At 57.1% G+C, this 23,070-nt stretch overlaps 1 protein-coding gene across 2 annotated transcripts; it reads left to right on the top strand.

Moving 5' to 3' along the window:
• The first annotated feature begins 3,229 nt into the window (after positions 1–3,229).
• On the top strand, positions 3,230–19,072 carry PROM2 (prominin 2). 2 transcript variants are annotated; one of them, XM_065927464.1, is made up of 24 exons: positions 3,230–3,558; positions 4,174–4,223; positions 5,038–5,240; positions 5,338–5,458; positions 5,743–5,806; positions 6,005–6,094; positions 6,326–6,525; positions 7,157–7,231; positions 8,004–8,067; positions 8,292–8,451; positions 8,753–8,905; positions 10,133–10,256; positions 10,819–10,910; positions 11,022–11,106; positions 13,829–13,975; positions 14,467–14,538; positions 15,495–15,587; positions 15,723–15,776; positions 16,085–16,165; positions 16,391–16,459; positions 17,107–17,196; positions 17,405–17,511; positions 17,828–17,898; positions 18,094–19,072. In XM_065927464.1, exons 1-23 carry the CDS (start codon positions 3,315–3,317, stop codon positions 17,889–17,891), a joined length of 2,502 nt encoding a protein of 833 aa, XP_065783536.1. In that variant the 5' UTR covers positions 3,230–3,314; the 3' UTR covers positions 17,892–17,898; positions 18,094–19,072. The 2 variants fall into 2 exon arrangements, with proteins under 2 accessions (XP_065783536.1, XP_065783535.1); XM_065927463.1 differs by having other exon boundaries at positions 17,828–17,902.
• Positions 19,073–23,070: the final 3,998 nt, after the last annotated feature.

Raw genomic sequence — 23,070 nt, 5'->3', positions numbered from 1 at the left:
CAGACAGCAGCTGCCCAGGGCAGCAGACAGACCCCAGAGGCGGGAAGGAGGGAGAACCCGCTCTGTCTGCTGCTTCCTCACTGGGCATTTCTCTCCCTCTCTGTCTCCAGGGCAGGCGGCATGAGGCAGCGAGAGGGCCCCCTGGTGTCCTTGGGTCCAGCTGCTTTGTGAATCATGGCAAAGTTCCCCCTTACCACCTGCTCAGGTCTCCACCTCCACATTCCCCTCCCCAACCTCAAGGCCTGTGAGATTAGGGTATGATCAATTTCTGATGATGCGTGAGGTCAAGTATAGGGAAGTGGCTCCGGAAATATTCCCAAGGTAATGAGGGTCAGTCGATCCCAGATCAACGAAGGAATCTCCATGGATGGGAGCGGGTCCCAGGGATAGCAGGAGGAAGGGGCATGCAGATGTGCCCAGAAAGGTGTGACTACAAGAGGCAGCAGGACAGAACCTCCTTTGGACCCACTTCCTGATTCTAGAAGCCCTGCAGCCCCCGCCTGCCAGCTCCACAGCCTTAGAGGCTGCTGCAGGGGTAACCCTGCGGCCCAGAGGCACAGCCTGCTTGGTCTGCTCCTCCTAGGAATTCAATTATAGCAGCAATTTCCTCTTCTCCTCTGCCCAGCACCCAGGGCTGACCCCCTGAGCCTCACCTGCTCTCCCTGGTGGGCCTGGGGGAGGGGAGGAGACTCGGGCCACCAGCCCGTCTGAGGACAGATTGTTTAGATTGCTTCACCAGGACCTGGCTCAGGAGGGAGACTCGTGGCGTGACCACTGCCTTGGCACGGTCCCTCCTGCTTCCGAGCCTCACTTGGTTCACCTATCAAATAGGCAAATTCAGTATCTTAATCAACCCTCCTCTCCCTACCCTAAAAAGGAGGCTTGGTGTGTTTTGCTTTTTCTTGGGGAAACTTTTTTTTTTTTTTAATTTATTTGGCTGCAATGGGTCTTAGGTGAGGCCTGCAGGATCTAGTTCCCCAATCAGGGATCAAACCCTGGGCCCCCTGCACTGGGAACACGGAGTCTTAGCCACTAGACCAAGAAGGAAGACCCGACTGGGAAGACTCTTATCTTCAAAGTGCAGTGTTTTTGTTAGAGACACAGGAAACTTAATAATTGTTAGGAGAGGGGTGGGTGGGGAGCCAGGACATGGGGGTCTGGGCTGCTAATTTCCCAAAGCCCCAAGGCTTTCTACTCCTCCCCAGGTGGTTGGGACCTCAGCTTTCCTGCTGCTGGTGCACCCAAGTCAAAGCACGCAGAAAAGCCTAAATGGCAGTTACCAAAATTGCACAGGTGGGTTATACCAAGCCGGGAAGGGGCTATTTCCATCCTACTGGCGGCAGGACTTAAGTCAGAAAGTGATGGCCAGGGAAGTCGCTCCTTCTAGCAGCTCACATTGGAGGAGGAGAGTAAGGGTGGGCAGGCAGGCTCTGGGGGGACCAGCCCTTCCTGATGGCAGCCTTGGTGTCCCCAGCTCAGGTGTGAGGCTCAGGTGAGTCAGATGGGAAGGGTGAGCACAGCCTGCATTTAGCTTTTCGACACAGTTACAGGGCGGAGCAGTCAGGAGCCTCCCTCCGCAGCTGCAATTGGGCTCCAGGGGTCAGTGCTGGCCCTGGACACCCCTTCTTCCAGACCCAAGGAGCTAGGGCACCCCAGTCCATTCCCTGAGTAGCCCTGATCCTCATCTCTGAGTCACCCTTTGATGAGGTTCCATTTCCTGTCTGCACCCTGTATTTAACTAGACTATTCTTTCCACAACTGCACCCTCTTAGCCCCCAGCTCTGCAGGGATAGCAATGGATCTAGTTGGGGCTCTGCTGAAGGCCCAGCCATGGCGTAAGCTTAAGGCACTTCAGGGGACTTGCCTGGTGGTCCAGTGGCTAAGACTGTGAGCTCAATCAGGAACTAGATCCCACATGCTGCAGCAAAGATGGAAGATCCCGAACGCTGCAACTAAGACCTGGCATGGCCAAGTAAATAAATATTTTTTAAAAGAAAAAAAATAAAATTTGAGTCACTTCTCCACCACAGACCCCTGTGAGCAGCCCGAACCCCTATTCCCCTCACACACACCACAAACCAAGCCTGAGCTGGGGAGTCCCACGGACAGGTACATCCTTTCTTTCCAGGGCTCCATGGTGGCTGCCATGGCCACTCACAAACTTCTCATACTTCTTTGAACATGAGTAATGCATGTTTGTTGCACACACATTAGTAAGTGCAGGTGAGCAGAAGAGAATTAGAAATTGCCCAAGGTTCCACTTGGAGATGATCATGGTTTTATGCCTTCACTCCAGGTACCCAGCTATTTGTCAACAGCTACTCACACTTGTTAAGACACTGAGTATCTTTCAAAAGAGCCATTTCCACATCATTTTCTTTATTGACAGCCCACTGTGTGAGATGCTCATTTTGCCAGTTTCTCCACCACCCAATGATGGTGCCATCAGGGCTGTTTCCGGGCTTGTGAATAATGCTGCCAGGAACATCCATCCATTTAGCAAATATTTCCTCCAACCTGCTCAGCTGTGGGCACCCTCTGTGTCCTGGGCTCACAGCCACTGACAAAGCAGAAGCTTGTGCAGACACATTTCTGGGCATATTCTTGACAGTTCTTTCAGGCGATGACTGGATGGGGCATTGCTGGGCTAAAGGGCACACCTTTGCCAGGATTCACCCTCCCAAGGGATTGTACCCATCTGAGTGACTCATCAGAGAGCCTCCCTGGACAAAGCCTGGTGGCCTCTATGCTCCGGACTGACCTGGCCTGGGCGCAGGCATGGCTGGAGCCAACAGAACAGGCCCGAGGGGGAGCTGAGAGAGGAACCTGGCTCCTGGGCCCGGGTGGCTGGCTTGCCGCCCCTTGCAGTCCTTCACCTGATGGCTGTTTTCCCAGGCTCCAAATTTGGCTTCTGAGTCTGGGCACTGAATATAATCGTTGAAATTGGGCCATCCTCCATAATCCAGAGGTACTGACGTGCGCGCCCCCACTCAGCTCGGAGGCTAAGTCCTCCCGAGAGCGTGTGGCGAGGGCAGAGGGCACCCAGGCTCCCACCCGAGGCGGCTGGGGGCGGGTCCGGAGCAGGCCCTGCCCCCACCCCACCCCACCCCACCCCACCCCCAGCCCAGGCCTCCACCCCTGGCCCGGCCGCGCTCGGGCGGGTGCCCAGGTAGCCCAAACCTGTCGGGCAGGTTTGGAGAGCGGAGAGCGGCGGGACGGAGAAGGGCGAAGGATGCGCGGCCTGCCCCGCGCGCCGCTGGCACTCTCGGCCCCCTGAACCCCGTCCGCCCACCCGCAGCCTACCGGCCGACCCCATGGTGCGCGCGCCCGACCTCCTGGCGGCCCTCCTGGGCCTGGGCCTGGGGGTGGTCCTGACCCTCCCGGGGGCGGGCGCGGCGGGCTGCAGGGCGCTCGGCCCGGCGGAGCGCCTGGCTTTCGCCCCGGCGGCCAGGGCCCGCTGGCTGGCCCCTCGCGCCCGCGCCCCGGGCCCCCTGGACTCCCTGTACGGCACGGTGCGCAGCTTCCTATCCGTGGTGCAGCTCAACCCCTTCCCCGCGGGTGAGTGCGCCCCTGCCCCGACGAGCCTGGACGCGTTGGGGTCCCCAGCCTCACCTTAATCGCCTGTACACCGCGGGGCGCGCCCACCCCGCGGCTACGTGGAGGGCAGGGGCGCTCCCCAGAAGCTCCCAGAGCATCACCTTCCTGAGTGAGCTGGGGCGAGCCCCTGTTCCTCTCTGAGCCGCCTTTTCTCGGCCCTAAAGTAGAGGAAGATACATTCAAAGTTCTCAAAGAGCCGGCTGAGGTCTTCTCTGGGACTGGGGTCGTGGGGAGCTTGCAAGGACCAGGAGGGCCGGCCGGACCCCTCCCCAACCCACAGCCTGTCCCTAACTCAGCGGGGAGGGCTGCTAGACCAGGTCCCTTCTCTGCTCTTAACCAGCTTTCCTCCCGCTCTCCTACCTGGGGGCCCAGAGGGTGGGGTGGGCCAGGCCTGCCCTCAGACATGCCCTCCTGCAGCCGTGCGGAGGCCAGGGTAGGTGGGCACTGGTCTGTGGTGGCACCGCCTTCCCCGAGGGTGCCGGGCGATGGGAGGACCCCCTCCGGAGAGCGTTAGCCTGGCGGTGGGGGTGGACACAGGCAGCCGGCTGCCCCGACTCAGCCTGACTCTTTCCCCAGAGCTCATAAAGACCCTGCTGAATGAGCCGGCCTCTGTGAAGGTGGATGAGGTGAGCGTGGAGGCGGCTTGCGGGAGGGCATTCAGGTGTGAGCATCTGGGGCAGGAGGAGACAGCCCTTCTCAGCTGAGCCCACCTGGCTGGTGACCCCCGGGGTGGGCTTCAGGCACCACTTCCTCGCTTCTGTGAGCGGTCCGCGGACCTGATTGCAAACCACAGCTCTGCCCTTAAGTGGCTGTGGGGTTGGCGTGCCTGCGCGCTGAGTTGCTTCAGTTATGTCCAACTCCGCGACCCTATGGACTGTAGTCTACCAGGCTCTTCCGTCCACGGCATTCTCCAGGGGGTTGCCACGCCCTCCTCCAGGGGATCTTCCCGACCCAGGGATCGAACCAGCGTCTCTTATGACTCCTGCATTGGAAGGTGAGTTCTTTACCACTAGCGCCACCTGGGACAGGGAGCCCCCACTCCCTGAACTTGCTTCCCTTATTTGTAAGATGGTAAATAACAATATGGGGCTTCCCCAGGTGCCTCAGTGGTAAAGAACCTGCCTGCCAATGCAGGAGACGCAGGTTTGATTCTTGGCTCGGGAAGATCCCCTGGAGAAGGAAATGGCAAGCCACACCAGTATTCTTCCCTGGTAAATCACATGGACAGAGAAGCCTGGCAGGCTACCGTCCATGGGGTCACAGAGAGTCAGACATGACTTAGCGACTGAACAACAGCAAATAACAATAAGGACACGGTGCCCCTCACAAGGAGATAGCAGATGTGGGCAAGGTGCCCCTGCCCACCCCCCCTCTGATGTCAGGCGGCAGAGGGCTGGGAGGGAGGGTCGGCACCACCCCTCATGCCTGCCGCCGGCCCAGGTGTTGCGGTACCAGGCGGGCTACGTGGTGTGCGCCCTGATCGCCGGCCTCTACCTGCTGGCGATGCCCACCGCCGGGCTCTGCTTCTGCTGTTTGCGCTGCCGCCGGCGCTGCGGGGGTCAAGTGAAGATGGAGCACAAGACGATGGCCTGTGAGCGAGGTGTCCTCATGACCTTCCTGCTGCTGACCACCCTCGTGCTGCTGTGAGGGGCGCCCAGGTCAGGCGGGAGGCGTGGGCCGAGGCCCGAGGCGCCTAGGCATCCAGCCAGCAGCCCCCCTCCCTCTCCTCCACCCCCGCAGGATCGGTGTGGTCACTGCCTTTGTCACCAACCAGCACATGCACGAGCAGATGGGCCCCAGTGCTGCGGCTGTGCCGGAGGCTCTGCTCAGCCTCCGGGGCCTGGTTTCCGAGGTCCCCCAGGTGAGCACCGAGTAGTCCCTCACCCCCACACGCCCCCGGTGGACGGGACCGAGCTCGGTGGGGCCTGCAAATTCCTGCTTAGCCCGCACATTAGAAAGGGTGCCTCTTCCAGTGTGCACCTGACTGCCCCCTGCTGGGGAGTCGCGTTCATAACCACACCCCTGCTATTCTCAGGATGGACGCCCAGGTGAGGGGATGGTGGGCAGGACGGGGGCCGGGGAAGGCATGGGAGCCGGGCTGTTCCGTGATGGGGAAGAGCAGCCTCCGGCCCTATGTTTGCCTAGGAGCTGCAGGCTGTGGCAGAGCAGTTTTCCCTTCCTCAGGAGCAAGTCTTGGAGGAACTGAATGGTGAGGGTTTGGGTTGGGTTCTGCCGTGGGGGCCTCTCATCCCCTCATCCACGCCCTTGAGGAGGTGGGGATCGGGCCCAGCGGGCGGCGTGGCACTCACTTCACTGCGGAGCACCGCGAGAGGCCAAGGGGAGGTGGGGGGAGGGAGGGGAGAGGGGGGGCCCGGGGGCGCCCCGCAGACTGCCCTGTGCTCTCCAGGTGTCGGCAGCAGCATCGGGAAGGCGATGCACTCCCAACTCAAGAGCACCGTGTATGAGGCGCTGGCCTCAGTGCTCAGCCTGGGCCAGGGTGAGTGTCTCTGGGGCCCGGCCCCACATTTCTCCTGCCACCTCAGTGGGGCCCACCCCTGCCTTTCTGGACTCTCTGTCCACACCTGGCTTCCTGTGCCCTGGGGCCGCTTCCGTCACAACTACAGAGACCGAGGACCACCAGGCCCCTTGGGTTGCTCTGACTCCCCCCAAGGCCTCTGAGGATGCTGGTAGCAGCAGAGGCCCCTCAGTCTGGACGTGGGTCTCTCAGCCCTGCAGGTCTCCGTGGACCACCTCCGAGGCCTGAACGCCACCTCTGTGGAGCTGCAGGAGGGGCAGGACACCCTGGCGCCGGCTCTCCACGGGCACCGACTGCGCCTCCTGGCGCTCCTGCAGGGGCCCCACTGCCAGGGCTGCGCGGGGGCCCTGAACAAAAGCCATACCCTGGAGCTGGGAGCAGACTTCAGCCAGGTGCTGGCCCGGGACTGAGTCCTCTTGGGGCGAAGGGGGCTGCTCTGCCCGCGGCTGCAGACATCCCTGGGCAACCTGTGTTCCGGGTGTCCTCTGAAGCGAACACCCAATCCCTTTCCCCAGCTGTCCCTCCTCTCCCCACACATCTGGGGTTAGTGGCTGTCACCCTGTACCAGGCTTGTGCCGTAAACCTCACATGACTTGACTTCTTCTTTGTTTGATTATTTTATTATTCTTGGCTGTGCTGGGTCTTCGTTTCTGCTCTGGCTCTTCTCTAGTTGTGGCGAGAGGGCTGCTCTCCGGCTGTGGTGCACAGGTTTCTCGCTGCAGTGGCTTCTCCTGTTATGGAGCATGCATGAACTTAGTGGGCCACAGCATGTGGGATCTTCCCAGATCAGGGGTCGAACCCATGTCCCCTGCATTGGCGGTGGATTCCTAACCACTGGACCATCAGGGAAGTCCTGACTTAGCTTCTTGAGTTCTCACTATCACCCGGGGCTGTGGTGGTCCCCATCGTGTACGTGAGGACACAGTATTGAGACGCCTCTGCCCCCATCCTTCCCCCCAGGGACCCCTCCCAGGCTTCTTCATGGACTCTGTCATAACAACCCCCTCTCAAAAACCGTTTCAGGTGCCCTCCGTGGGCCACGTCCTGCATCGGCTGAAAGATGTCCCAGAGGCCAACTTCTACAGCATGGTCTGGGAGGTGAGTGCCTGCCCTGGTCTACCTGCCTTCTCTCCCGCCTGCCTGGGAACTCAAAAGTGAGGAACCTCAGTTCTTCTCTTTTGCAGTGGGAGCCCAGTTGAACCTCAGGCTTGGGTCCAATTAGGGCCTCACCTCCCACATGGCACTCTGGATTGGAGGCTCATGATGCTGGTCTTTGCATGCACAGTCTGGTGGGGGAGGTAGGCCTGGAGTTCAGAAGGAAGGGCTAGGATCCTCATGAGGTGTGGGCTGGGGATGGCTAGGGAGCGAGCTCACACCCTGAGCCCCAGAAAACAGGCAGGTTCTCCTGGGTGGAGACTGGCTGTGGGGGGAGGGTGCAGGGTGAGTCAGCACCTGTGACCCAGGGCCTGGAAAATGCCAGGGTTGGGGAACTGGTGAGTCAGTTGTGCTGGGTGACTAGAGCAAACTATTCCAGGAGGAAGGAAGTGGAACTGGAGGCTGGAAGAATAGCCCAGAGCTGGACTTGAGGGAAACAGGGTCCTGTGCAGAATGGCTGGGAGAGATGAGACTGTCTGGGAGTCTACTGCAACAGACCGGACAGGCGGGTGGAGACAGAAAGGAGCCATGTTTGGGGGAGTTGAGTCAGCCTGGGCCAAGGGAGGGGAGAAGGACCAAGAGAGCAAAAGGAAGCCTATTTCCCTGAAAGCACCATGGAGGGATGCTTTCCCTCCGGACCTGGTGAAACAAGAGTCCCCCGGGCTGGGCCCCCCGGGTTGAAAGCAGGAGGCACAGCCTCGTTTGGTTTTGGCAGGAGAACACCACCTTCAACGCCCTCCCAATCCTGGCTGCCTTGCAGACGGCCGACATGGTCAGAGGTGAGGGCCTGCCCGGGGGTCAGGCAGGCTGTCCAGAATGCCCGCCACCCCACCCCTACCAAAGAAGCTTGTTGAGAAAGGAGCAGGACAGTGGGGTGGGGGAGGCTGGAGGCTGCCCTCTGGATCATGCATATGCATCCCGGATGTTCCTCCTGTCTGTCTGTCTCCTTCCTGGGCCCCTGGGGGATCTTTCCCATCCCTTAAGCCCCTGCTGCTTTGGGCAGAGCTGAAGAAGGTGGTAGCTGAGCAACCCAGAGGGCTAAACACAATGCGAGAAGCGTTCCCAGTCTGGGAGGCAGCTTCTCGCTGGAGCCAGGCCCTGGAAGAGGTCGAAGAGAGCAGCCGCCCCTTCCTGGAGGAAGTGCAGAGATATGAGAGATACAGGTGTCTGGAAACCTGCGAGGCGGTGGGGGTGGATGGTTCAGGCTCTCAGCCACCCTGAGCCCAGCTTCCAGCCCTAGTCAGCACTCCTTGTACTAAGTCCCTGCCTCCATTTAAGCCAAGACCCCTTACTCATTGGGCCCCCACGCCCCCGACCTCGCTGTGCGCCCTGGGGGTCTGAGCCTGAGGACCCTGTAGGCAGTCACTTGTAAAGCTCCAGCCCCGGGGTTAGGCGCCTCCCCCAGCCAGTAGGCCCTCGGTCAGCCCCGTCCTGTTTCCCTGACGCCCACCTCCTCCTCGGCAGGTGGATTGCAGGTTGTGTGCTGTGCTCGGTGATCCTGCTCGTGGTGGTCTGTAACCTGCTGGGCCTCAATCTGGGCATCTGGGGGCTATCTGCCAGAGAGGACCCCAGCCACTCGGAAGCCAAGGGTGAAGCCGGAGCCTGCTTCCTCATGGTGTAAGAAAGGCTGGGGGAGAGGGGAAGCGTCTCTGCCCACCGGGCTGGCACATTCTTCTCATGCTCCTAGTGTGACTACAGGAGCTGGTCCCGGGGATCAAGAGACTGAGCTCTGGTCTGGTTCTGGACCAGCTTGCTGCATGGCCCTGGGTGAATTATAACCCAACTGGGCCTCAGTGTCCTTTGTATAAAAGGTTTGACCTACAGCAGGAATGGCAAAGAAGAAGCACTTCCCCTTCCCCAGTGGTGGCAACTACAGTAATTGATGGGTGCCTTTCTGTCTGAGTCCAGATGAATAATGGTGATGCAGCAGTAAAGAGTCTGCCTGCCAATGCAGGAGATGAGGGCCCTATCCCTGGGTTGGGAGGATCCCCTGGGGAAGGAAAGGGCAACTTTACTAACTATAATAATCAATGGGCACTTTTCTCTCTGAGCCTCATAATCCTTCTTTACCCAGTGTCCAGCCATTAGCAGGTGGCACCAGAGGTAGAATCTGTTTGCCATCCCTGAACTAGATCATCTCTAAGGCCAGGGCTGCCACATTCAGTTTTGCAGGCTGGGCACTGCATAAAGGGGCCTGGCCCAAGGGGTGAGGTAAATTCCAGCCCGCGTTTCACTCCCCAAGCTTCAAACCCTGGCGTGGAGCCGTCCCTACCTCATAAAGAAGCTCTGGATGGTGTAGGGGTCCTACTTAGATGCTATAGGTGGCTGCCTCTGCTGGTGAGCTGTGGGTGAGTCCTGGCTGGCCATGCCAGGTAGCCATGTTGAGGCTGAGCCAGGAACTGGCCACCTGCAAGTGCCCTCGGCCCAGAGACCAGAAGCCCTGGCTCTTTTTCTAAAAAATTAACTAATTTATTTTAATTGGAGGATAATTACAGTATCATGATGGGTTTTGCCATACATCAACATGAATCAGCCGTAGGTATACATGTGTCCCCCTCATCCTGAAGCCCTGGCTCTTTGAGCAAAACAGCTGCCTTCTCCTCTAGGCTGCCAGCCAGGGCATGGAGTGGGGATGGGGTGGGATGAGGTGGGGCAGTCACCAGTTCTGAGTCCTTCCTGCTGCCCCGGAGGCCGCGTCCTGTGAGGTCCTCTGCCCAGAGGGCTCTGCCCTGGGGCCGGCTCACTGACCAAGGTGGCCCCGGGAGGCAGAATGGGGATGGAGAGCACCATCCAGGGCATCCTCCCCGCTCCGCCCATCTCAACCGTGTCCCCCACCTTCCTCAGGGGCGTGGGCTTCAGCTTCCTCTTGGCTGTGCCCCTCATCCTCCTCGTCTTCTCCACCTTCTTGGTGGGCGGCAACGTGCAGACGCTGGTGTGCCAGAGCTGGGAGAGCGGAGAGCTGTACGAGGTGGGCTTACCTAGCCCTCGGGCCCAGAGGGACATGGAGAGAGACGTGGGTAGAGCTGGAGGTTCAGAAGGAAGTTTGGAGCCAGAGGGGGCCAGAGGGCGAAAGGGACAGGAAGAATGATGGAGACGGCTAAGAAGAGAGGCGGAAATTCACCAGTAAATAAGGAGTAAGAGCAAAGAGCCGGGGAGTCCCAGGGCGGCTGCCCAGGCCCCAGGCAGGGGCCGCGAGGGATGGCACCCAGGCATGAGCCCCTCTGTTTCCTAGCACTAAGTCTGGGAACTGGGGATCCTGGTTCCCCATTGCACTGAGCAAGTGAGCTGAGATGCTGGCCCAGATCCTCTGCCGAAGAGCAGGCTGGCCACCCACCTAGAGATTCCTGGAGGGAGTCCCTGCCAGGATTTAGGGCCCAAGAGTGACTGGAGATAGAGGCAGGTGTGGGCTGAACTCATAGGGGTGTGGTCTCTGCTGTGCCAGGGCGGCAGGGGACCAGGCCCTGGGAAGCTGGGGCGGCCCTGTTCCCTACTCCCTGCTCCAAGCCCATTCCCTCCTGCCCCATCCCCAGTTTGTAGACACTCCAGGGAACTTGCCACCGTCCATGAACTTGTCCCAACTTCTTGGCCTGAAGAGAAACCTCAGCATCCTCCTAGCCTATGAGTGAGTGGGCAGCCTGGGCTGGGGGTGGGGTGTGAGGAGGCACCAAGGTGGGTGTCCCGTTAGGATGACTCACCTGCCCTCCCTCCTCTCACCTCCCATGTCCATCCCCAGGCAGTGCAAGCAAGGGGCCGCACTCTGGACTGTCCTGCAGCTCAATGACTCCTATGACCTGGAGAAGCACCTGGATATCAGCCAGGTGAGACAACCTTCTGGAACACAGTGGGACCCCCTCTCCCACAGGTCCCCTCTCTTTTGGTCCTGCCTTTATGGAGGAAACTTCTCCTTCAACCTGAGAAGTCTGCAAGAGCGATGGAGGTGCCTCTGGGGCAGAAGAGCCAGGTGCAAGCTCAGGGCATGGCCCAGGGCTAGAGCCCAGGGAAGGCGTGGGCTCCAGAGTGTGTGGGTGGGTGCATGAGTGCCTGGAGGCTGTGATCAGCTCAGAGAGCTATTCTCCCAGGAAGACTGAATGCCGACAGGGTGGTGACAGTGAGGCAGAGGACTTGGGTGTGTGTCCCGACCCAGGACAGGCATTGGCTGCGATGCTCCAGTTGGGAGTGGGGAGGGTGGGGAGGGGTGTGACAGTGAAAACGGTGGTGATGACGTTGGGTCCCACTAGAGCAGGGCTCCCCACAAGCCCCCTCCTGAGCTCACAGAGCCCATAGGTGATGTCAGGATTTGACCCCCCACCAGCCTGTTCCCTAGCCATTGGACATTTCCAAAACTTGGAGTGTAAAACTGGAGAAACTTATTCACACTGGAAAGAGACAGTTCTAGAACAAAGAGAAGGAAAATCTACTTCATGAGAGGAGACATGCTTTGTGAATGTGATTCTCCCAAGGGTGCACAGAGGCTGTAAAAATTCCCCTCCTGCCCTCCCTCCACTCCTCCTAAGATGCTAACTCCTGATTCTGCATCCTCTTCAGAATCCTTCCAACTCCTTTTTAAAAAATATTTATTTAAGTATCTACTTGCATTTTCTGCCCCCCCCCCCTTTTTTTCATGGCGTTTTCGTTGTGGTTGCTTTATTTTTATGCATTTATTTTTAGGCAATACTAGGGGGCATGTGGGATCTTAGTTCCTCAACCAGGGATCACACCTGTGCCCCCTGCATGGGGACTGCAGAGTCTTGGTCACTGGACTGCCAGGGAAGTCCCCTTCCAACTCCTTTTGAATTCACCATCCATTCCTAGCCCACAGCATAGCATAGCCAAGTGGTCCAGATTTTCAGTCCCAACTCCATGTCTTAAACTGTATAACCTGGGGCAGTTTCCCTCACACTGTGGCCAGCTCTTCCCTCAGCATCTCTAATCAGATGGAAGGTCGTCTGAGCAGACTCTGTCCTGGTGGGAGGCCGCAGGCTGAAAGCTGGCCAGGGAGGGCTTCTGTGAGGGGCCTGGGTGCTGAGACAGGGCCCTGCGCGCCGCTGACCAGAAGGAGGGCGCTCTCAGCCCCGGTCCAGGGAAGGGGTCCAAGTCATAGCAGAGCTGCAGGTCCAGAGCGACTGAGCAGTCCTCGGGGGCCATCTGACATTCCAAATATGACCTTAGCAGAACTTGTCCTCAAAGGAGGTAATAGTGAGCTGATGATGCAGAGATAAGTAAGACAAGGTGTGCCTTCCCGGGCACCAGGAGGGCTCTGCCCATCTGGAGACACATGTCCCTGTCTGTTACTGACGCCTAAAACCTTCTCTAAGGTTCTGGCCTCTGAGAGGATGGGCCTTTGCTCCCCTGAGGAAGGTAGTGTGGGGGATGGGGAGAGATAGGCTGAGCTGCATCCTCTGATGCCCCTCCTGGCTTCAGCTTCTCATCTGTGAAACTTGCGGCTGAATTTCATGCCCTTTAAATCTCTCCCAGCAATGGTTAGAAAATGTCGAATCCCTTTTTAAACTGCCCTATCTTAGAAATAATTTGGCCACCTGATGCGAAGAGCCAACTCATTGCAAAAGGCCCTGCTGCTGGGAAAGATTGAGGGCAAGAAGAGAAGGGGGCGACAGAGGATGAGATGGTTGGATGGCATCATCGACTCAATGGACATGGGTTTGAGCAACTTCCAGGAGATAGTGAAGGACAGGGAAGCCTGGTGTGCTGCAGTCCATGAGCACTGAGTCACAAAGAGTCAGACACCACTGAGCAACTGAACAACAACAAATCTTAGAAATGTTGTGTCCATTCATTCATTCATTTATTTTTACCCATTCAAGAAACTTGTACTGAACCCATCACATGTGAACCTCTACTGTGGACACTGCTGGTTTGGTACGGAGTTGAGCAGACAAGATGCCATTCTCATGGGGCTGATGGCAATAAACAAGTACCCACATAAGTAAATAGCATACTTGGTGATATAATAAAGCACATAGCATGTGTGTGTTCGTTGCTCAGCCATGCCCAACTCTTTGCAACCCTATAGCTTGCCAGGCTCCTCTGTCCATGGAATTCTCCAGGCAAGAATACTAAAGTGGGTAGCCATTCCCTTCTCCAGGGGGTCTTCCCTATTCAGGGATTAAACCTGGGTCTCCTGCATTGCAGGCAGATTCCTTATTATCTGAGCCACCAGGGAAGCCCAAAGCACATAGCATACTATGTGTTAAATAAGTAAATAGCATGCTATGAAGACCTTAATACAAGGTGATATAATAAAGATGGGCTAAGGAAGCTGTTTCTACTGTGTGACCTCGGAAGGTCTGTGTTGCTGTCCCATAGCCAGACAGGTGCTGGAGAAGAGCTGAGTCTTGGTGGGTGAGTTAGAGTTGGGGATGGGGAGAGTGGGGAGCGGAGACCTGCAAGGAGCCTGTCTGGGGCTGGCAGTGTCCTCGATATATAGAAGGAGGGCCTTGAGGGGTTCCTCACCTAGGATAGCAGCTTTGGGGTCCTGGCTCAGCCACTGAGCACGGCCCCAGCCTGCCCGCTCCCTCCCAGTACACCATCAAGCTGCAGCAGGAGTTGCAGAAGCTCAAAGTGGACGTGCAGAATCTGGACTTGCTGAGCCCCGCCGCCCGCCGGGACCTGGAGGCTCTGCAGAGCAGTGGGCTCGAGAACATCCACTACCCTGGCTTCCTTGTCGAGGTCAGCAGCGGGCACCTCAGGGCAGACTTTGGTAGATCAGAGGGGCCTACAGAGGAGGTGGGGAGGGGTACCATCTCACCTCATCTGGGCATCCACTCTCCCTTGACTTCCCTGGGGCCCCTTCTGTTGGGGATGTCCCCAGACCCTGTGCCCCAGAGTGCCACCCCCACCCCCCCAGGGCTGGGGGGGACAGTGAATGAGCCCCACCCAACCACAGGTGTCTCTGTCCATGGTCCTGAACCCACTGCTGTTACAAAGGCTTGTGGGACGTTGCCTCTCTGTTGGATTACACCAGAGGGTGCCTCACGTTTTTTTTTTTCTTTTCTAATGGAAAATGTCTCATATATTTAACAATTTTAGGTCAAACCCATTGTGACTGATGTGTTGTTACAGTAGACTTAGTTGGTGTGGGTACTTTTGAAAATAATGGGAATTCTAGGGTTGGGGAGCCGGGGTTCATCCCTTCTTGGCCTCTCCTGTCTTATCTCTAGATCCAGAAGCCAGTGGTGAATAGCGACATGGAGAAGCTGGCCCAGGAGCTGGAGGGACTGTCGCAGACCCAAGTGAGAAGGGAGCCGCGACCCTGCTGGGCCGGCTGGAGACAGAAGCCAGGGAGAGGGCTGGGCAGAGTGCCTGACCTGGGGAGGTGTGTGTGTGTGTGTGTGAAGTTGCTCAGTCGTGTCCGACTCTTGGTGACCCCATGGACTGTAGCCTGCCAGGCTCCTCCGTCTGTGGAATTTTCCAGGCAAGAGTACTGGAGTGGGTTGCCATGCCATCCTCCAGGGGATCTTCCCGACCCAGGGATTGAACCCATGTCTCTTATGAATTGGGGATGGGATGAGGGCCAAGGCAGGGGATTGAGGGCCCCACCACCAAGGGCTGAGACCCTGGGCCCCTCACTGGGGCGAAGGGTCAGTTTTGTAGGGTCCAGCACTGAGGGCTGAGACCCTGGGCCCCTCACTGGGGTGAAGGGTCAGTTTTGTAGGGTCCACCACCGAGGGCTGAGACCCTGGGCCCCTCACTGGGGTGAAGGGTCAGTTTTGTAGTCAGTTCTGACTCAAACTCTACCACCAATTGGCTGTGGGGCCTTGGGCAAATCTTTCTACATCTCTGGGCCTTCATCTCTAAAGTAGATTATCCCCCACCTCAGATCAGATGCTGTCCGATGTCTGACATCACACAGCTGGGCAGGCATTACTAGGTGCACACAGCTTGTAGCATCCGCAGGATCAGATGCTCTGAGGACAGTGGGATCAGATGTCATTACAGTTGCCTCTAGAAGCTTAAAATCTACTGGAAAATGGTGGGCAGAGCAAGGGAGGGCTGAACTTGGAACTTGGGTTGAGGTAGGCCCCCAAACCCAGATGTGGTCCACGAGCTTCCTGCCTCTGAGCCCAACCTCTAATGCCAGCGCTTTCCACGCCCTGCAGTGTGTCTTGTTGAGCAGTTTGGTGAAGGGTATGTTGTCAGAGGCTGTCTTGGCCTGGGCAGAGTGCCATTCTGATCTGCCTCCCCTCAGGGCAATGCTACGCTGGGGCAGAAGCTGCAGGAGGAGGCCCGAGGGCTCCAACACCTCCATCAGGAGAAGGTCCTCCCGCAGCAGAAGCTTGTGGTATGTCTGGATGCTCAGGTTGCTGGGGACCTGGAGAGGAGATGCAGGGAGGGGGTGTGGAAGAGGAGGGGGGATGTTGTGAACCCTCCCTCCTAGCCCTCCTCCCCCTAACCAGCCCTGATCTCTCTTTCACAGGCTAAACTCAACCTCAGTGTCCAGGCACTGGCATCCTCTGCCCCACATCTCCAGGTGGCCGCCAGGGAGGGCTGGGGAGGTTGAGGAGGGGCGGGTGGGCAGTAGCGGGAGGAAGGACAAGGGGGTTCAGCTGACTCGAAACCTTGCCTGCTCTGATCTGTCCGAGTGGAGGTGGAGGGTGGGGTGGGAGAACACGAGGCTGGGTGGGCAGACCCCTGGGGACCACCATGTATGGCCTCTGGGTCCTTGGGGCCTAACACCCCCATCCCAAGTTGAGTGTGTTGTGCGTCATTTGTTGAGTTAATGGATGGACAAGTGAATGAGTGGCCATTCCCTGATGGATCCTCTCTCCTCTCCCACAGTCAGAGATCATAGGTGTCCTGGACAGAGTCACTTACCTGAAAGGCGAGCTGCCAACCCGGGCCACCCATATCCTGAGAAATGTGAGTGAGGGGTGTGGGGCAGGGACAGGGGGCAGCCTCAGAGTTGGAGGTGAGTTGAGTGGTTAAAGCACAGGGGCCTTACACCCTAGGATTCTCCGGCCCTGCTCCCTCACCAGGAGGCTCCCAGAAAGGACAGCTCAGCCTGTCCTGATGGTGCCAGGCATGGGGGACACAGCTGCTGGCCTTGGGACTCTTACCAGCCCAGGACTCCTCTCTTCCTTGCAGGAAAGTGAGTGTTTCCTGATGCGGGAAATGAGCTACTTCTCCCAGTACACGGCCTGGGTGAGAGAGGAGGTGAGTGGATGTGCAGACCCTCCTGGCCTCAGGCAAGCTCCCATCTATTTCCCTTCCTCTGCCCCCTAGAGCCCCTGGGGGTGCCCTGGGCCCAAACTCCCAAACCTGGCGTCTGGATGCTGAGTTCTGCCCACCCCCAACCTCTGCCACAGCCCTTCTCTGAGGCCCGAGCATGGCCGGGCTGGGACTGGCCAGCGTCGCTCTCTAGGACACGCTGTCTTCGGCCCCCTGCCCTTCCTCATGCTGGTCCCCTCGCCAGCCTGTCTGAGGCCGGCGCAGCCCTCAGGGTCCACCTCCTTCCGTGGGCCCTTGCTGACCACAACTTCTGCAAGCAGTATGCCGCTCACACTGGGCTGAGGGTCTTGCTTAGCCCTGAGTGTGTCTGTATGCGTGTGTGGGTGTGAACGTGTGCAGTGCACTGTGTGTGCACATGTGTTGTCTTCCAGTGTGAGTGACTTGGAGGACATCTCTGGGCACCCAGCGGGGACTTGACGCAGGCTGGTGAATGGGGTGGGAAGTGCAGGAGGTGAGCGACAGGCCGACATCAGCGGGTCCTCATTGCCCGTCCCGCGTCCCTGTCAGCCTCTCTCTGGACACCCGTGGGTCTGGGTGTGCCGGCATGTAGCTGCCTCATGTTGACACTGCAGGTGACCCAGCGCATTGCCACCTGCCAGCCCCTCTCTGGAGCCCTGGACAATGGCCGTGTGATCCTGTGTGACATGGTGGCTGACCCCTGGGTGAGCGCCCTGCCCCAGCTCTCAGGGCTCGTGGACGGGGAGGCCACCAGGGAGGGGCACCGTGTGCCTACACCCCGGTCCTTCCCCTCGGGCCTGAGGTCGCATCCCCGCGCCCCTCTTTGAGTCAGTGGGGGGCTGGGGGTGTCGAGCCGTGTTGGAGAGCACCGCTGCCCAGCACAGCGTGCTGACCCCACATCCTCTGTCCCAGAACGCCTTCTGGTTCTGCCTGGGGTGGTGCACCTTCTTCCTGATCCCTAGCATCGTCTTTGCTGTCAAGACCTCCAAGTACTTCCGTCCCATTCGGAAACGCCTCAGGTGAGGAGGCTGCTAGGACTAGGGGTGGGGCCGGGGGCTGAGGAAGGAGCCCTTCCCGGCCCCCTGCTGCCCCCACCCCGACTTGTTGAGACACACACCCCTCCAGGCCAGGGAAGCCGAAGAGGCATAGGCTCTGAGGGCCTCTGGGGCCAGAAAGTTCTTCCATGTGTCTGCCCCGCAGGCTTCTTGCTGCAACACACCCACTGTTCCTAGCTTGGGGAACTCTGCTCTTCTGGGCTCTGGACTTGTTCCTATGTTGGGGCTGAGGGTCTGGGCTTGGGGGCTCACACACTCATCCCCTGTGACAATGCTGCAGCTCCACCAGCTCCGAGGAGACGCAGCTCTTCCACATCCCCCGGGTCACCTCCCTGAAGCTCTAGGACCCCAGTGAGTGAGTTTTCCCAAGCCCGTAATTCCTTGGTGCCTCGGGTGGGGGAAGGAAGGGAAGGGAAGGGTTGGGGTCTGGGGTCCCCAGGGCCCAGGAGGAAGGTTCTGGGATGTGGCCGGGATGGACAGGCCTGAGGTCGGCTCTTCCCCTCCCACCTCCTCGCCCTCCCTGCTTTGGTTCTTATCTATCCACAGCACAGATATGGCCGCAGGGTGATGCACAGGGCTGCCTGCCTCCGCACTGACTTGGCTGGGACCAGAGGACTCCTGTCACTTTTGTTGCCAGAGCCCAGGCTGGCATCCAGGCCTGGGTTGTCCCCTGTGTTACCAGACACCCTCTTGCTAATCCCTTTGCACCCCACTTTCTGCTTATGACCCCTTCATTCATTCATTCTCAAAAACACACTTAGCTTCTTTTGCACTTCAGAGCCAACAGAATCCTCCAGGTGTCTCCCTTCTCCTCCTCCCTGTAGTATACCAGCACCAGGAAGAGCCTGTTGTCCACCTAGAGGAACCCCCCTCCGCCTCAGTCCCTGGGGGGGGACAGAGACCCTGCCCAACCCCGTGCTGTCCCATGCCCCTTCCAAGCTCCTTGCTCACTTCCCTCCTCTCCTCTGGCCCCCCACTTGCCCTCTTTGCTCTGTGCCCTCCCTGGCCCTCACTTCCTTCCCTTGGGAAGCCCTTTCCTCCTGTGTCCCCTCTTTACCTTATCCCACTACCTGCTGACCCCGAGACCCCTCCTGCCCAACCACACTGATCAGGTAAAGCCACTGAGTGAGCCTGGGCCAGCTGCAGGCTCTGCCTCATGGCCCCTGAGCCCTCCATTCCTAGGGCCCTGGGACCATCCCTCCACTGACCCCGGCCTGGATTTCTGGCCCCTGGGGGTGTAGGAGGCCCATATAAAGGCTGAGCCTCAGCCTGCACCTTGGGCTGGGAATTATGCTGCTGCCCCTCTGCCCTTCTCTGAGCACTGGCTTCCTAGGAAGGGACCTAGGGTGTGGGCTGCAGGGGGGCTCACCCTTGGCACCCCAGAAAGTAGCCTCTTTGACAGCTACCCAGCTTTTCCTGGAGAGATCTGGTGGCCACAAGAGGACTTTGCACGATGGCCCTTACTCCTTCAGTCCCATGCATGTGGCCGGGTGTCATCTCATCTCCATCTTTGTGTCAGATCCTGAGTTCCGGAAGTGGGGAAGAGGAAGAGAGAGTACAGGAAGTGGACAGGACCTCGAATCCATTAAAGTGTTTTCACTTGGCTAAGCCTTGGCCTTGGGTCTTTCAGCTCTTCCAGGCTGGGGCCCTGGATGTGGTTGGTGTTCAGTGAGGGCGGAGAGGGAACTTCAAGGCCTCCTCTGACCACAGGCATCCAGGGGTCACCCCAACAATGAGCAGGTGGGGGTGCGGCCCACTCTGGGAGCACTCAGACCTGGCTTCACTCTGGGCTCTAGTGTATGGTGACCAGGGTACCTTGAACATGACCCATGGGCCCTCCAGACCTCAGTTTTTCCACCTGTAAAATGGGGAAAGAGCCATAGCCATCTCACAGAGTTGTAAATAATGTAACAATGTGTGCAAATCCCTTGGCAGGGGACTGGCACAAAACAAATGCTCAAATGCTGCTATTTCTCTTTTTTTGCCATGACTACTCCGGGCCGGGGCAGAGCTGGGTCTGGGCAGATACAAGCGAAGAGGGAGACAGGTTCCTGCTCAAAGGAGCAAAGGCCTGTAAGATAAGAATCTGCTGGGTTTCCAGGGAGTGTCTATTTTTAATTGCATCTTACAAACCAGCAACAAATTGCTACTAGAAATTGGGATGGTGTTCCCATTTTCACTACTGCCAACACACTCTCAGACCAGCATGCTTAAATGTGGCACAGTTGCCTCTTTTTGGCTTTTCCCAGAACAATTCTTGGCTTGCTTTCCATCTGTTGTCCTGTGTAGGGAACTGTAGCACCTTGCATTTTAAGAATGAAATTGATGGGATAAAAATAGGAAATGATTAAAAAATAATTTCTAGTTCTCTATCAATATTGCCTGTCTTTTATATATTTGACCAAACTAGGTGTAGTTTAAGTTCAGTAACTCCCTAATAAGGAGCCTCTGTGAGCCTATTTCTATTGTCTATTGTTTCTCTTGGTTTTTGTTAGTATTGTCTCCTTGCCTACTTGGAAAAAAGTAAGTGCCACATATTTTATCTGTAAATCTATAGAACTAATTTGAGGCAGAATGAGGTTAACTTTTTCCATGGGGATTATGTGTACATTGGGCAGATGGCTTGTGATCCAACAACTTGCAGACCAAGTTGTTTTAATTGGCTTTCAGGGACTGAGATGATTTTTGCAGTGCCTTGGAGCACTTGTCTGTTTCCAGTTCATTCATACTTTGGGGATGAGACCATCTGGGGTCCCAACCTAAAGCATGAAGGATTTTTCAGGCAACCCCTCTGCTCTTGGTGGCCCTAGTTTTGACCTCCTTAGATCCAGAGGCTGTCAACAGCTCTGCTCAGCATCTTTGCTGCATCACCAGGTCCTTTAGGGAGAAAGTAGCCCCAGATGTCTCTGGGTTTCTTTCTTTTCCCAGATCTTGGTCCTGTGGCTTTTTACTGCCTTGTTTGCTCCCTGGTACCCCTGAATCAAGGGCTTCCCAGGTAGTGCCAGTGATAACCCATCTGCCAATGCAGCAGACAAGAGACTCGGTTTCGATGCCTGGGTCAGGAAGATCCCCTGGAGGAGGGCATGGCAACCCACTCTAGCATTCTTGCCTGGAGACTCGCATGGACAGAGGAACCCAGCAGGTTACAGTCCATGGGGTCACAAAGAGTTGAATATACCTGAAGCAACTGAGCACGCACCCCTGAATCAAACTTTCAAAAAATATTTTTTGAGCAGGTTTTAGTTGTTCTCAGTTGGGAATTTAGTCCAAGTTACCTAGTCCAATGTGATCAGAACTAATAGTCCTAAAAAACTAGCTGATTTTTTCCCCTGTGAATTGGGAAGGGCTGCCATTCATTGAACTTAGTATCTAGAAACCTTGGCCTAGTGCACTGAACATGGACTTTCAAAGGAGCTCAGTTCAGGGAGTATCACCTGTAGGCTCTGATAAGCTGCAGGTGAGGGTGGTGCTCAGCAGGTGACAAATAGCCACAGGGAGAAATAAACTACATATTTTCCCAGTTTTTAGAATGCTGGGATCCTAAACTGCTCATCCTTTATGTGTGAAGCAAAGCCCTTTCGAGGTTTGCAGTCTCATCTGTTCTCACAACATTCCCCAAAGCGGGCAGAATGTCATCCTTGTTTCACGGTTGAGCAGGTGAAGCTCTGAGAAACTCTGTGGCTGAGTCAAGGTCCCATAAGCTGAAGTCCCGCCAGGACCTGGATTCACATGCCCCGACCCTGGTGGCCCTGGAGGTTTCCTCCTGGGCACGCTGCCAGCCCACGTTCCCTGTGGGTGGATGGGAGGGAGGCCCGTCTCCAAGGAGATGTGATCCACGTGTCCTTGCTGTCGCTGTGGCAGAAGAGATGACAGATGGGAGGCCCTGGGAGTTCTGCCAGCCTGGCCACCCCAGAGCAAAGGCCATGAGCCACAGGTGGCGGATTCTGCCAGAGAAATGCCACATGGGCCAGGCCCCAGGTGGCTGGCCAGGGTAGTTCTGCTTGGCTCCAGGTGTGCAAAGAAGAGTCAGATGGCTAGGGGCCCGCTGAGGCTACCTGAGGGGACAGTTTCATTTATTGGGTTCTGAGTATAAATGAGGAAGTGTGCTAAGCATTTCTCAGGGACGACTCAGAGATTGTTGTTGTTAAGTCACCAAGTTGTGTCCGACTCTATGTGACCCCATGGACCACAGCACACCAGGCTCCTCTGTCCTCCACCAACCACGGGAGGTTGCTCAAGTTCATGTCCATTGAGTCGGTGATGCTGTCTCTCCATCTCATCTCGGACACAAATGAGCTTGCTTACAGAACAGAAACACTCACAGACAGAGAACCGGGGGCAAAGAACGGGGTAAAGATAGTTTGGGATGGCCATGTACACACTGCTATATTTTAAATGGATAACCAACAAGGACCTACTATACAGCACAAGGAACTCTGCTCAACTTATGTGGCAGCCTGGATGGGAGGGGAGTTTGGGAGAGAATGGAGACTTGTGTAGGTGTGGCTGAGTCCCTTCGCTCTCCACCTGAAACTATCACAACATTGTTAATAGGCTAATGCTCTTGGGTTCATGGGATTTCCCAGGCAAGAATACTGGAGTGGGTTGCCATTTCTTTCTTCAAGCGATCTTCCTGACCCAGGGATCGAACCCAAGTCTCCTGCATTGGCAGGCAGATTCTTTGCTGCTGAGCCACCAGGGAAGCCCTTTAAAAGCTGTAGACACTTATCATCACCTGTTTATGGTTGAGAAAACTAAGGCACAGGACTGGATGTGGGCTGAGTAGAAAGGACACAACTTACCGCAAAGAAACAATAGATAATGGTGGCTCTTTATAACTCAGGTGATACCGTGCTACTGGCATGAAGCCCCTCCTCTGTGGCCCCTAATCCTTCCTGCACTTCCGGGATGCGCCACTCCTGGAGCAGGTAACAGTCCCCCCTCTTACAAACACAGCACCGCAATACCCAGCGAGGGGAAGGTGTGCTGTACGCAGAGAGAACCCCATCCGGCCCCAACCTTTGCCCAGTGGTGATGCAGAATTTCAATAACCTGAACCCTCCCCACACTAGGGGTACCCAGGAGTCAGGCTTTGAGGTTGAGGGGGAGTTTTAGGGGGTGGTGAGCTGAACACAATGGGGGGAACCCTCCCTTCACATCAAGCCAGAAGAAAGGGGCTTTAAAGGAAACCTTCAGGGCTTCCTTCGTGGCTCAGTGGATAAGAATCCTCCTGCCAGTGCAGGAGCCTGGCTCGATCCCGGGTCTTGGAAGATTTCACAAGCGGAGGAGTAACTAAGCCTGTGCATCACGGCTACCAAGCCTTTGAGCTGCAGCTACCGAAGCCTGAATGCCTGGCGCCCATGCTCCGCAACAAGAGAAGCCACTGCAACAAGAAGCCTGTCACTGCAACCAGAGTGGCCCCTGCTCGCCACAATTAGAGAACCCCTGTGCAGCAACAAAGACCCAGCACGGCCAAAGATAATTTTTTTTTAAAGACCATCTTCAGGGCTTCCCAGGATGCCC

This window comes from Muntiacus reevesi, chromosome 3, assembly GCF_963930625.1.
Source record: "Muntiacus reevesi chromosome 3, mMunRee1.1, whole genome shotgun sequence".
Lineage (NCBI taxonomy): Eukaryota > Metazoa > Chordata > Mammalia > Artiodactyla > Cervidae > Muntiacus > Muntiacus reevesi.
The sequence above is the reverse complement of the archived record's forward strand: the minus strand, read 5'-3'. Positions and strand labels throughout refer to the sequence as shown.